This window comes from Rissa tridactyla, unplaced genomic scaffold (genome assembly GCF_028500815.1).
Source record: "Rissa tridactyla isolate bRisTri1 unplaced genomic scaffold, bRisTri1.patW.cur.20221130 scaffold_707, whole genome shotgun sequence".
Taxonomy (NCBI): Eukaryota; Metazoa; Chordata; class Aves; order Charadriiformes; family Laridae; genus Rissa; species Rissa tridactyla.
The window spans coordinates 1-10,745 of NW_026529920.1; the positions used below are offsets into that span (position 1 = coordinate 1).

General features: G+C 59.7%; 1 protein-coding gene and 1 long non-coding RNA gene across 2 annotated transcripts; one reads left to right on the forward strand and one right to left on the reverse strand.

Moving 5' to 3' along the window:
- The first annotated feature begins 9 nt into the window (after window positions 1-9).
- LOC128903853 (uncharacterized) lies at window positions 10-1,976 on the forward strand. The gene is made up of 3 exons (XR_008464283.1): window positions 10-164; window positions 695-877; window positions 1,842-1,976. It is a non-coding gene; the product is annotated as an uncharacterized LOC128903853 (long non-coding RNA).
- A 1,747-nt stretch (window positions 1,977-3,723) lies between these two features.
- SAE1 (SUMO1 activating enzyme subunit 1) lies at window positions 3,724-10,600 on the reverse strand. The gene is given in 12 exon segments (XM_054187751.1): window positions 3,724-3,893; window positions 3,895-3,912; window positions 4,043-4,112; window positions 4,617-4,651; window positions 4,654-4,766; window positions 4,856-4,937; window positions 5,978-6,034; window positions 6,036-6,078; window positions 6,247-6,389; window positions 6,917-7,090; window positions 7,851-7,962; window positions 10,442-10,600. Coding segments are annotated over 12 exon segments (1,023 nt in total). The 5' UTR covers window positions 10,543-10,600; the 3' UTR covers window positions 3,724-3,818.
- Between the last annotated feature and the right edge of the window lie 145 nt (window positions 10,601-10,745).

Genomic DNA, 10,745 nt, shown 5'->3' on the forward strand with positions numbered 1-10,745 from the left:
GCCGCTGGGCCTGCGGGTCCCCCTGGCCCCCCCACGCCGCCACCCCCGCCTGAGCTGCGCCTGTCCCGGGGGGGGGTGTCCCGGCCTGCCCCCCCCGCCGCACCCCACCCGCGCCATCGGCCTCTGTCGCTGCGGGACGCCAGGACCACCCCCCGCCACCCACGGTGAGGACTTGGGGGGGGGCACGCACCCGTGGGGGGGTCGTTATGGCCATGGGGGAGGTCAACACACCCGGGGGAGGGGGCACACACCCGTGGAGGGGGGGCATTAAGGCCGGGGGGGGGGGGGGGGGGCCGTGAACACTTGGGGGGGGCCTCATGGCCTTGGGGGGGGGGCACACACCCATGGGGGGGTCGTTATGGCCATGGGGGGGGTCAACACACCTGGGGGGGTGGGTCTCCTGCCCGTGGGGGGGGGTCCTCATGGCCGTGGGGGGATCCACGTGCCCTCATGGCCTGTGGGGGGGGGCTCCCTATACTGAAGGGGGCGTCCTTAAACCCCTGAGGGGGTCCTTATACCCGTGAAGGGGGTCCCCATTCCGGGGGGGGGGGGCGGGAGGTGCTCCCCAACTCCCCACAGAACCAGAGTCAGGGTAGCGCCCCCCCCCCCACTGGTGGTTTTTTTTGGGGGGTGGGGTGGCGGCTACACGGGGTGCAGCACTGACCTCACCCCCACCCCCCCCTTCCTTCTCCAGGCGAGTTTCACCCCATGGAGAACGGGCCCCCCCACGAGGGCCCCCCACAAAGCGGGGGGGGAAGCCGGGGGGGGGCTGTCCCCAACGGCCACCTCCCCGGGGACCCCCCCCGGCCCCGAGCGGGAGCTGGGCGCCCGCCTGCGCCGCCTGGGCGACGCCTTCCAGCAGACCTACGAGCAGCAGGTGAGGGGGGGGCACCCCAAAAATGGGGGGGGACACACACGACAACAACCCAAAATCTGGGGGGGGGACACTCCAAAATCCCACCCATTCCTGGGGTTACCCACCCATTAGCAGCGTTATTCCCTGGGCTTCTTGCTCCCTGGGTGTAACTTCATGCCGGGGGGGGGGGCACCCCCAAGTTTTGGGGAGAGCACCCTCAAATTGAGGGGGGGGCCCCCCGTGGACAATTTGAGGGGGGGCACCCTGAAATCCCACCCATTCCTGTGCTTATCTACCCATTAGCAGTGTTATGCCCTGTACGTTCCTGGGGGTAATGGGTGTTATTTCGGGGGGGGCACCCCCAAATTGAGGGGGGGCACCCCCCAAATTGAGGGAGGGCCCCCGTGGACAATTTCGGGGGGGGCACCCCAAAATCCCACCCATTCCCGGGGTTATCAACCCATTAGCGCTGTTACTCCTTGCGTATCCCCGGGGGGGGGGGAGTGTTATTTTTTGGGGGGGGGAGGACGACACACATCCCAAAATGGGGGGGGAGCCCCCAAAATTAAGGAGGATGCTCCCCCCGGGTCACTTTGGGGGGGGCACCCCCAAAATCCCCCACCACCACTCCCCCCCATCCCCTGCGTTATCCCCCGTCGCCGCAAGGGAGCGGCGCTTCTCTGGGGGAGCTCACTCCCTAAATTGGGGGGGGCGGCACCCCAAAAATGAGGGGGGGCACCCCAAAATTGGCCCAAAAGCCCCCCCCCCCCCGGCCTCCCCAAGCTGGCGGCTCGTTTGCCCGCACGCGTGCGAGCCGGCCGCTGACTCACAGCCTATAAATAGCTGGAAGGCTGGGAGCCAGCGGCGGCGCCGAGGGGTGTGCGTGTGGCGGGGGGGGGGGGGGGGGACACCCCTAAAAAATTAAACACACACACCCCCCCCAATTAAGGATTAATTAACACTAATTAAGACCTTTCGGCAGCAGCGGGGAGGCGTCGGCGGTGTGTTTTGGGGTCACCTCTACCGCCTGGTCTCGCAGTTGCTGGGAGCCGTCTACAACCTGCAGGGGAGGGAAGGCAACTAGCGCCCCCGCCCCCCCCCCCCCAATTATATTTATTTAATTTATTGGGGTTTAACTGGGGGGAGGAGGGGCGTGGGGAAGAAAAAGGGGGGGGGCGGACACGGGGGAACACACCCCCACCCCCCTGCCATGTGGTGCTGCTGCGGTCGCAGCCCCCCCTCCCCGTGCCGTGGGGGGGGGGGGGGGGGGGGGGGGGTGCGGGGGGGGGGCACAGCGGTGTGTATATACTGTACGTTGGAGCTGTATATAGGGGGGGGCTGTACATTATATATAGGGGGGTGTATATAGGGGGCGGGGGGGTGTATATAAGGGGCGCTGTATATAGGGGGGTGTATATAGGGGGGGTGTATATGGGGGGGGCTGTACATGATCATTTCCATTTTTTTGTACGTTTCTTTTCAATAAAAAGAATTTAAGGAAAAGGGCGTGTGGTGCTGGGGGGGAGGGTGCTCTGTGGGGTTTGGGGGGGGGGGGGGCCCGTAGGGCTTGGGGGGGGGGTCTGTAGGTTTGGGGGGGGCCGGGGTGGGGGTCCATGGGGTTGGGGGTGGGGGGTGTCTATGGGGCTTGGGGATCTATGGCATTTAGGGGGCCATGGGGTTGGTCCATGGGGTTTGGGGTCCACGGGGTTTGGGGGGTCCACAGGGTTTGGGGGGGGGGGGTCCATGGGGTGTGGATCCGTGGGGTTTGGGGGGGTTCATGGCACTGGGGGTCCATGGGGTTTGCGGGGGCTGGGGGGGTCCACAGGATGTGGATCCATGGGGTTGGGGGGGTCCATGGGACAGGGATCCATGGGGTTTGGCGGGGGGAGGTGTCCATGAGGTTTTTGGGGCTGCAGGGGTGGGAGTCCATGAGGTTTGGGGGTCCATGAGGTTTGGGGGTGCAGGGATGGGACTCTGGGGTTTGGAGGTCCATGGATGGAGATCCGTGGGGCTTGGGGGTGCAGGGATGGAGATCCTTGGGTTTTGGAGGTCCATGGATGGCGATCCATGGGGCTTGGGGGTCCATGGATGGAGATCCGTGGGGCTTGGGGGTCCATAGGGTTTGGGGGCGCAGGAATGGAGATCCTTGGAGTTTGGAGGTCCATGGATGGAGGACCTGTGGGGCTTGGAGATCCAGGGATGGAGATCAGGGGGGTTTGGAGGGTCCATGGGGTTTGGGGGTGCAGCAATGGAGATCCATGGGGCTTGGGGATACAGGAATGGAGATCTGTCGGGTTTGGGGGTGCAGAGATGGAGATCCTTGGATTTTGGGGGTACATAGGGTTTGGGGGTCCAGGGATGGAGATCCGTGGGGTTTGGGAGTGCAGGGATTGGGATCGGTGCGGCTTGGGGGGCCATGGATGGAGATCCGTGGGGTTTGGGGGGTGCAGAGATGGAGAGCCGTGGGATTTGGGGGTCCAGGGATGGAGATCCGTGGGATTTGGGGGTCCAGGGATGGAGGTCCGTGGGGCTTGGGGGTCCAGGGATGGAGATCTGTGGGGCTTCGGGGGGCCATGGATGGAGATCCATGGGGTTTGAGGGTGCAGAGATGGGGATCCATGGGGCTTGGGGGTCTAGGGATGGAGACTCCGTGGGGTTTGGGGGTCCAGGGATGGAGATGGGGGGGGTTGGGCATCTGTGGGGTTTGGGGGTGCAAGGTTTGGGGGTGCATAAAATTCCCTCCCTCCCACCCCCCCCCCACTGGCAGCTCAGCTCCCGCCCCCCAAAATAAACCACTTTTTAGAAACGAGACTTTATTAACCCCAAAAAAAACCCCACCATCAAGAACTACGGGGGGGGGGGGGGGAAGGGAAGGGGGGGCCACACCCCCACATTTAACCCATAACCGCTGGGGGGGGGGGAGGGGAATCGCACCCCCAACCCCCCAAATTGGTGGCCCCCCTCAGCTGGGGCCCAGACACTCCACGACGCCGTTGCCCTTGATGCCGTCGAAGAAGAAGAAGTTGTTGTGGGGGGGGGTCCCGCTGGGACAGGGCCTTGGGAAAGGGCCGGGATGGGGGGGGGGGGAAGAGGGCAAGGAAAAATTTAATTAGTGATAATTAGGGTTCTCCCCAATATGGCGATTCCCCCCCCCAACCCCCCCCCAAAAAATTAAACAGCCGTTACCTTGACGACCTCCTGGCCCAGGACGCCCCCCACCACGGCGCAGACGGGAGCCATTTCCGAGAAGCAATAGCTGAAAAGAAGCGCCATTTCATTCCCCAAAATCACCATTTTCCCCCCCAAAAAATACCCAACCCCCCCCGGCCAAGGAGGGGGCAGTGACAGGGACAGGCCACCGCGGGCTTGGTGCCACCCTGCTAAAAATACCACCCCCCCCCTCCCCAAAACTGGTGGGGACATTCCCGTCGTTCCGGGTGGGCAGCGTGTGGGGACACGCCGGGGGCCAAAGGGACACCTCCCCCCCACCCCTCCCCGGGGGGGGTGACACCGGCATCACCCGCGGGGGACATGACGAGGGGGAGGGTCAAGGTCCCTGTGGGGATCCCTGGGGATCTCGGTGAGCTGGAATCCGGCCCGGAATCAATCCCCGGAGACCTTGGGGGCAGCGAACGGCCTCCGTGGAGCCGTTAATCCCACCCAGAGGGAAAAGCAAGGACAGGTCGGAGCGGGTCATCTCGGAGAAGGTTAATTAGGAGCGGTAATTAGGAAGGGGTAATTAGCTAATGAGTGACCCTACCTGACGAATTCATCCGGCAAGAGGTCGGCGCCGACTCTTCCCCCAGCGCTTCCAAAACATCCCGGCGGATCTGGAGGAGCAACTGGGAGTCTTGGGAGTAATTTTGGGGGGATGGATCCCGACCATTATCTGTCCGGAATTTCAACAGAACTGGGGGGAGGCGGGGGGAGAAATAATCCCAGATCAAACCTTCATCCCATCAGAATTCCCAGATTTCCCACTGCCGGCAGGGATTTTACCTTGGAGGAGGAAATAATCGGGAGCGATGCGTTTCGGAGCCGCTTTCTCCAGGGCTTCCTTCAGCTGGCAAAAAACCACCCGCTGCCGGGGCCGGGGGGGGTGGGGGGAGAAAATATGAAAAAGACCCCCCAAAATTCCAGGCGGAATGTTTCCCCCCACCCCTTTTCCCGGGAATCCATAAATTTCCTGGGAAGCCATTCATCCCCTCGGCCCCACTCTGCAAACGTATATCCCTATTTAATTAAAATATTAAGCGTGCTAATAACCCCCCCAGCATAAAATTCCGGAATTTTGGGAAAAAATCCCAATTTTTGGAGGTGTTAAAGGAGGGGGGGATACAGGGGGGAGCCCCATCCCTCGGTCGGCATGCAGGATCCGGTGGAATTCGGAATTCGCCCGGATCCAAATGGGAATTAGGCGACAGCTGGTTCCATTGGAATCCGGGGAATATTCCCAGCCCTTCCGAGGGGAGGCGGGGGGGCAAAAAGGGGGCACAAAAAGGGCGTTAATCCGCCGGCTCGGCTCACGTTCCCCTCACAGCCGGGTAAAATCCCAGGGGATTTCCCCTCCTCCGTTAAATTTCCAGCTGGGAGAGGTAAAGAATGACCCGGCCAGAGGCATTTTCATGTCAGAAAGTTCTTTTTTTGAAGCAGGTTTTGGCCCCCGCTCCGGCAAAAAAATTGGGAATCCCGCTGGAAAGGGAGCTCGGCTCTCAGTTGCAGCACCCAAAATGCAGGTTTATGGCCCGGCTGCCACTTAAAAAGCTCTAAGAATTGCTTTAACTCCCCTTCCCCCACTAAAACCAGTATCAAACCAGTATCAAACCAGTATGGGCAGAGAGGAAAGTCAAAAAACCAAACCCTTAAAGCGCCGCGGGGGGTGAAAGATCCGGCCAAAAATTCCCCCCGGGGATGCAACGGAGCCGCCCAAATAACCCAAATCCCCGCGGTGGTTTTGGGTCTGGGGTGAAGGATCCGGCCGGGAGCTGCCAAAAATTCCACACACATACACCCCCCCCCGCCCCCCACCCCACCAGCCCCGGATGCAACGGAGCCGCCCAAATAACCCAAGTCTCAGCAATTTTGGGGCTTTCCGGGATTTCCCCCCCACCCCCAGCTTACTTTTTTCACCATGGTGGTCTCCGGAGAATCCAGTTTGGCTTTTTTAGTGTCCGGGCCCATCTTCCACGCCCGGGGTGACTTTGGCCACTTTGGTTTTCTCTCTAGGAAAGAAAAAAACAAAAAAAACCAAAAAAAAACACCAACAATTTGAACTTTGAGAAAACCCCAACGGGTTTTTCCCCCCCCCCCCATTTTATTTAAGATTTCAACCTTTCCTGGTTTTCCCCCCTTATCCCGCTTCCCCCCCCCCGCCCCCTCCCCGGACTCACTCCACAAATTCGTGCTCCCCGAGGTCGGCAAACATATAACCGTGGTAGCCAAAAACGTCGCCGGTGAAGAATTTGACGCTGTTTTTGTGGCAAATCTGGTTGATTTTCACCATCACGTCGCGGGAGCAGCAGGTTAAACACACCTGAGGGCAGAAATTCCAACATTTTTCCCTTTTTTTCTTTTTTTTGGGGGGGGGGGATAATTTTGGGGGAAAAATCCTCCCCGTTTCGGGTCCCAGCGCTCTGGGGTCATTAGGGATTTTTCCCCTCCCATTCGCACGGGTGGATTCCAACAGCCTCCGCTTCGGGAATAATTCAGTTTGGGGGATAGGATGGCCCGTTTCCGGCTAATTCGGGTGAAAATCGAAGCTAAATATATTTATTTTTAAAGCTCAGAGGCCAGGAGCGGAGCAAAGTTTATCCGAATCAGTTTTTTACGTTCCCCTCGACGCCTCCCGCCGCTGATTTGTGGGAGCTACAAGACCCCGGACGGACATTTGGGGTTTTTTTTTTCCTCCTCTTGCTCTCGCTTCTTGGAGTCGCCGTTGGATTTTTCACCACCCGGATGAATCAAGAAACAAATTCTTACAACTCCCAGCCTCATCCCACCCCCCTCCCCAAAAAATCAGGGGCGCTGCCTAAAGGGACTTCCCCCCACACACACACGTACTGCATCAAATTGGGTGAAAAACTCCTCGGGTTTGTTTTCCACATTCTCGGGGTCGGCTTTGACGTCCACCATGGGGTTGAGGTTCTGCGCCCGCTCCAGGGAGGCTTCCGCTCGGTTCCGGCCCAAGGAACCCCCCGGGATGAGGAACTGAGCTCGCGTATCCTCTCGGGAAACCTCAAACGGGGAGAAAAAGCGGGGAAAAATGAGTCTCGCCATGAAGGGAACACCCCCCACCCCACGCAGGGAGAATTAACGGGGAAAAGGGAAGCCGTGCCATCCTTGCAGGAAAACTCATGGCGAGGAGGACTAAAAAAAAAATCCCAAATCCCTGGTTATTTTGCGCTGAATTGAATATTTTCAATTCCCCCACCACCACCACCTTGGCGCTCGCTTCTCCCCGCTCCCGAGCTCGCAGCTCCCTCTTGCGCCCGAGGAGCCGCCACGCCGTAACCTAAAGGCCGCGTCTGCCGGAGAAAGGCGTTTTCCGCGGGGCACAAAGCTGCAGACAGGGAATTCAAACCCGCCAGCGGGAATTCAAACCCGCCAGCGGAGTCTTTCTGGGGGCCCCCGAAACTCGCGGTAGGAGCTTTGAGCCCCCACACATTTGCTTCGCACGCGCCTGCCGGCCCCAGATAAAGACGGGAAGCGGCCGTCCCGAGGGAGACAGAAGGGAGAGGGCTCCGCAAAAGCCTAACAAGCGTCCCCAAAAATAAGGTGGCTTCTCAGAGCAGGGCGCAGCACCCGAGGACACCCAGTGAGGGACAGGGGAGGCGGCAGTTCGGCCCCCAGCTTGAGGGGGGTGAAGGAACACAGCCTTGCAAACCCTTACACGCCCCAAAAGGGAATAATTCCACCCCAAACGGGAATATTTCTCCCCAGAAAAGGAGCGAGTGAGGGCTCCCGCCATCCCGCGGGCTCCCGCCGAGCTCCTCACCTGCTGATGGTCCAACATGGTCAAGCCTTTGACTCCTGCCAAGATGAGATTCTTCGCCACTTCGGCTCCCAATCCCTTCATCCCCACCAGCAGCACCCGGGAAGCTCGTAACCTGCGGAAAAAACACTCAGGGAAAGTTAAAGGCTCGCATGGAGCGACGGCAAATCGGAGCTCAGACAGAAAACACGGCGGATAAATACGACTGGAGAAGAAATCCGCACTCCTCCGCATCCCTGCCAGGGCAAAAGCAGGTTTAACGCAACTTGGAAGCCAAGAGAGAAAGAGGGAAGCTGTCAGAAATGGGGAATTTGGGAAAATCCCCCGCAAAAAAAAAAAAGAGCGTTTGCAGCTTTGGAAGTGGGAATAACAGCCAAGTGTTGTGTTGGTTTTTAGCAAAGGCAGCGGACGTTCGCTGTAATACACATTTCAGGGTTCCTAATAGCCTCCCCCCCCCAAAAAAAAAAAGGCTAAAGGCTGGAGCTGCACTGGGATGCAGATAAACGGGAAATTAATACATTTTTGTGTACATTCATTAGAGCACAAAACCATGCAGGCAAGTTTTAAGTTTTCCGAATAACTGACTGATGCGTTTTCCTCCCCTTTTATCATTTAGATTTTTTTTTTTCCTCTCGCCTTGTCTGTATGGGTTTTCCGATAAAATCAAGTTTACCCAGGACCGAGCGATAATTTTGTCTGTTAAACAGAGCGATCCCTGCTTTTTTGGCCTATTTTCACACTCGTTTTTATCCGCGTTCAGCAACAGCATTATGTTCATCTTCCTATTGCCAGCGGGTGGAGGGAGGTCATCCTCCCCCTCTGCGATGCCCTGGGGAGGCCGCACCTGGAGCGCTGGGTCCAGTTCTGGGCTCCCCGGGTCAAGAGGGACAGGGAACGGCTGGAGAGGGGACAGCAAAGGGCTACCAAGATGCTGAGGGGACTGCAACACCTCCCTGATGGAGAAAGGCCGAGGGATTTGGGTCTCTTCAGGCTGGAAAAAAGACGGCTGAGGGGGGACCTTATCGACGCTTATAAATACTGAAAGGGGGGATGTCAGGAGGATGGGGCCAGGCTCTTCTCAGTGGTGCCCGGGGACAGGACAAGGGGTAACGGGCACAAACTTGACCACGGGAAGCTCCACCTAAACACGAGGAGGAACTTCTTTACCTTTGAGGGTGGCAGAGCCCTGGCACAGGCTGCCCAGAGAGGTGGGGGAGTCTCCGGAGACATCCCGAACCCGCCTGGACGCGTCCCTGTGCCACCTGCTCTGGGTGACACTGCTCTGGCAGGGGGGTTGGACGGAATGATCTCCAGAGAGCCCTTCCAACCCTGTGATTGCTAGGATTTCTATCTTTTGGGGTTGTTCCACCTTCTCCTGAACAAACCCCACCACTGTTCCCAGGGAAACACCCAAGAAATCGGAAACGAGGAGAAGTCTGGAGGGGCTGCAGAAAAGGGCCACAAAAAAATAACTTGATAACTGAAAAAAAACCCCTCCTTCTAGAGAAAATAGAGGGTTTGTAGCAGGGAAAGACGCAGGCACCGGTGGAGGGGAGCGGATGCTTTGTGATTCCAGCTGGGAACGAATCAGAAGCTGTTTATCTTTTTTATTTTTCGCACAAATTTCACCCAAATGAGCACTAGGAGGAGTTTGGCTAAGCCTGAGTCGTGCATGGGATCAGGCAGAGACCCCACAGACCCCCACAAGCCCCTGTAGACCCTATATATTTATGTACCCACCGCTGACCACCCTCTGAAGCCCCTACAAAGCTCCTGAGGGCCCCCCCCGCAGTGGTTAAGTCATCATAGAAGCCACTATAGGGCCCTCCCACACGCTATAGGGTCCCCGTAGGCCCCCACAAGTTCCTGTAGGGTCATTCCCCCCCCCGCCATTACAAGGCCACTCCAGGGCCTCCCACAGGCCATAGGGCCCCCATAAGCCACTCCAAGGCCCCCCACTGCAGGACCCCTCCAGCTCCCTAACCCCCAAGCTTCTATAGGGCTCCCTCACGTTACAGGGCGCCTCCAGACCCCCCCACAAGCCCCCCCCGGCCTCTATAGACCTCCAACAAGCTCTCTAGGTTGCTATAGTCCCCCAACACCAAGCTCTCTTCACATCGCAGCCCCCTCCCCAGGCCCCATAGGACCCTCCACAATCTCCTATACACCCCCATAAGCCCCTACAAGGCTGCTCTCACATTGCGGAGCCCCTCCAGGCCCCTATAGCCCCCCCCCCCACCGCCCCCGAAGCTCCTACAGCGTCCCTCACAGGCTGTGGGACCCCCATAAGCCCCTATAGGGCCCTCCACAAGCTCCTCAAAGGTCCTCATAAGCCACTCCAAGCCCCTATAGGCCCCACCCCAAAGCTCCTCCAAGGCCCCCATAAGCCACTCCAAGGCCCCCCTTATATTGCAGGGCCCCTCCAGGCCCTCACAGGGCCCCCCACAAACTCCTCCAAAGCCCCCCTCATATTGCAGGACCCCTCCAGGCCCCCCACAAGCTCCTTCAGGGTCCCTCAGAGGCCTCAGGGCCCCCACCCCCGGACCGCCAGGGCTCCCCTCCGTCTTCCCCCACAAGTCCCAGCGCCCACTGACCGTTTCTGGGCCTCAAGCCCCCACAGCCGGATCTGCCGGTCATACTGTGCCGCCTCCTCCTCGCTGATGCCGCCGGGGCCACCCTCCTCCTTCTCCACCATCCCGCCGCCGCCGCCTCAGGGCCGGCGCGGCGCCCCCTGGCGGCCCGCGCGAGCGCGGCGCCCGGTACCGCTCCACTTCCACCGCCGGGGCGTGGGGGGATCCATCGCACAGCACCGAGCGCTCCCGCCGTCCCACGGCCGCTGCTCCACGGGAGAACCACCTCGAGTGGCTTCTCCCACCGCTTCGTCCCCTCACGGGGGCG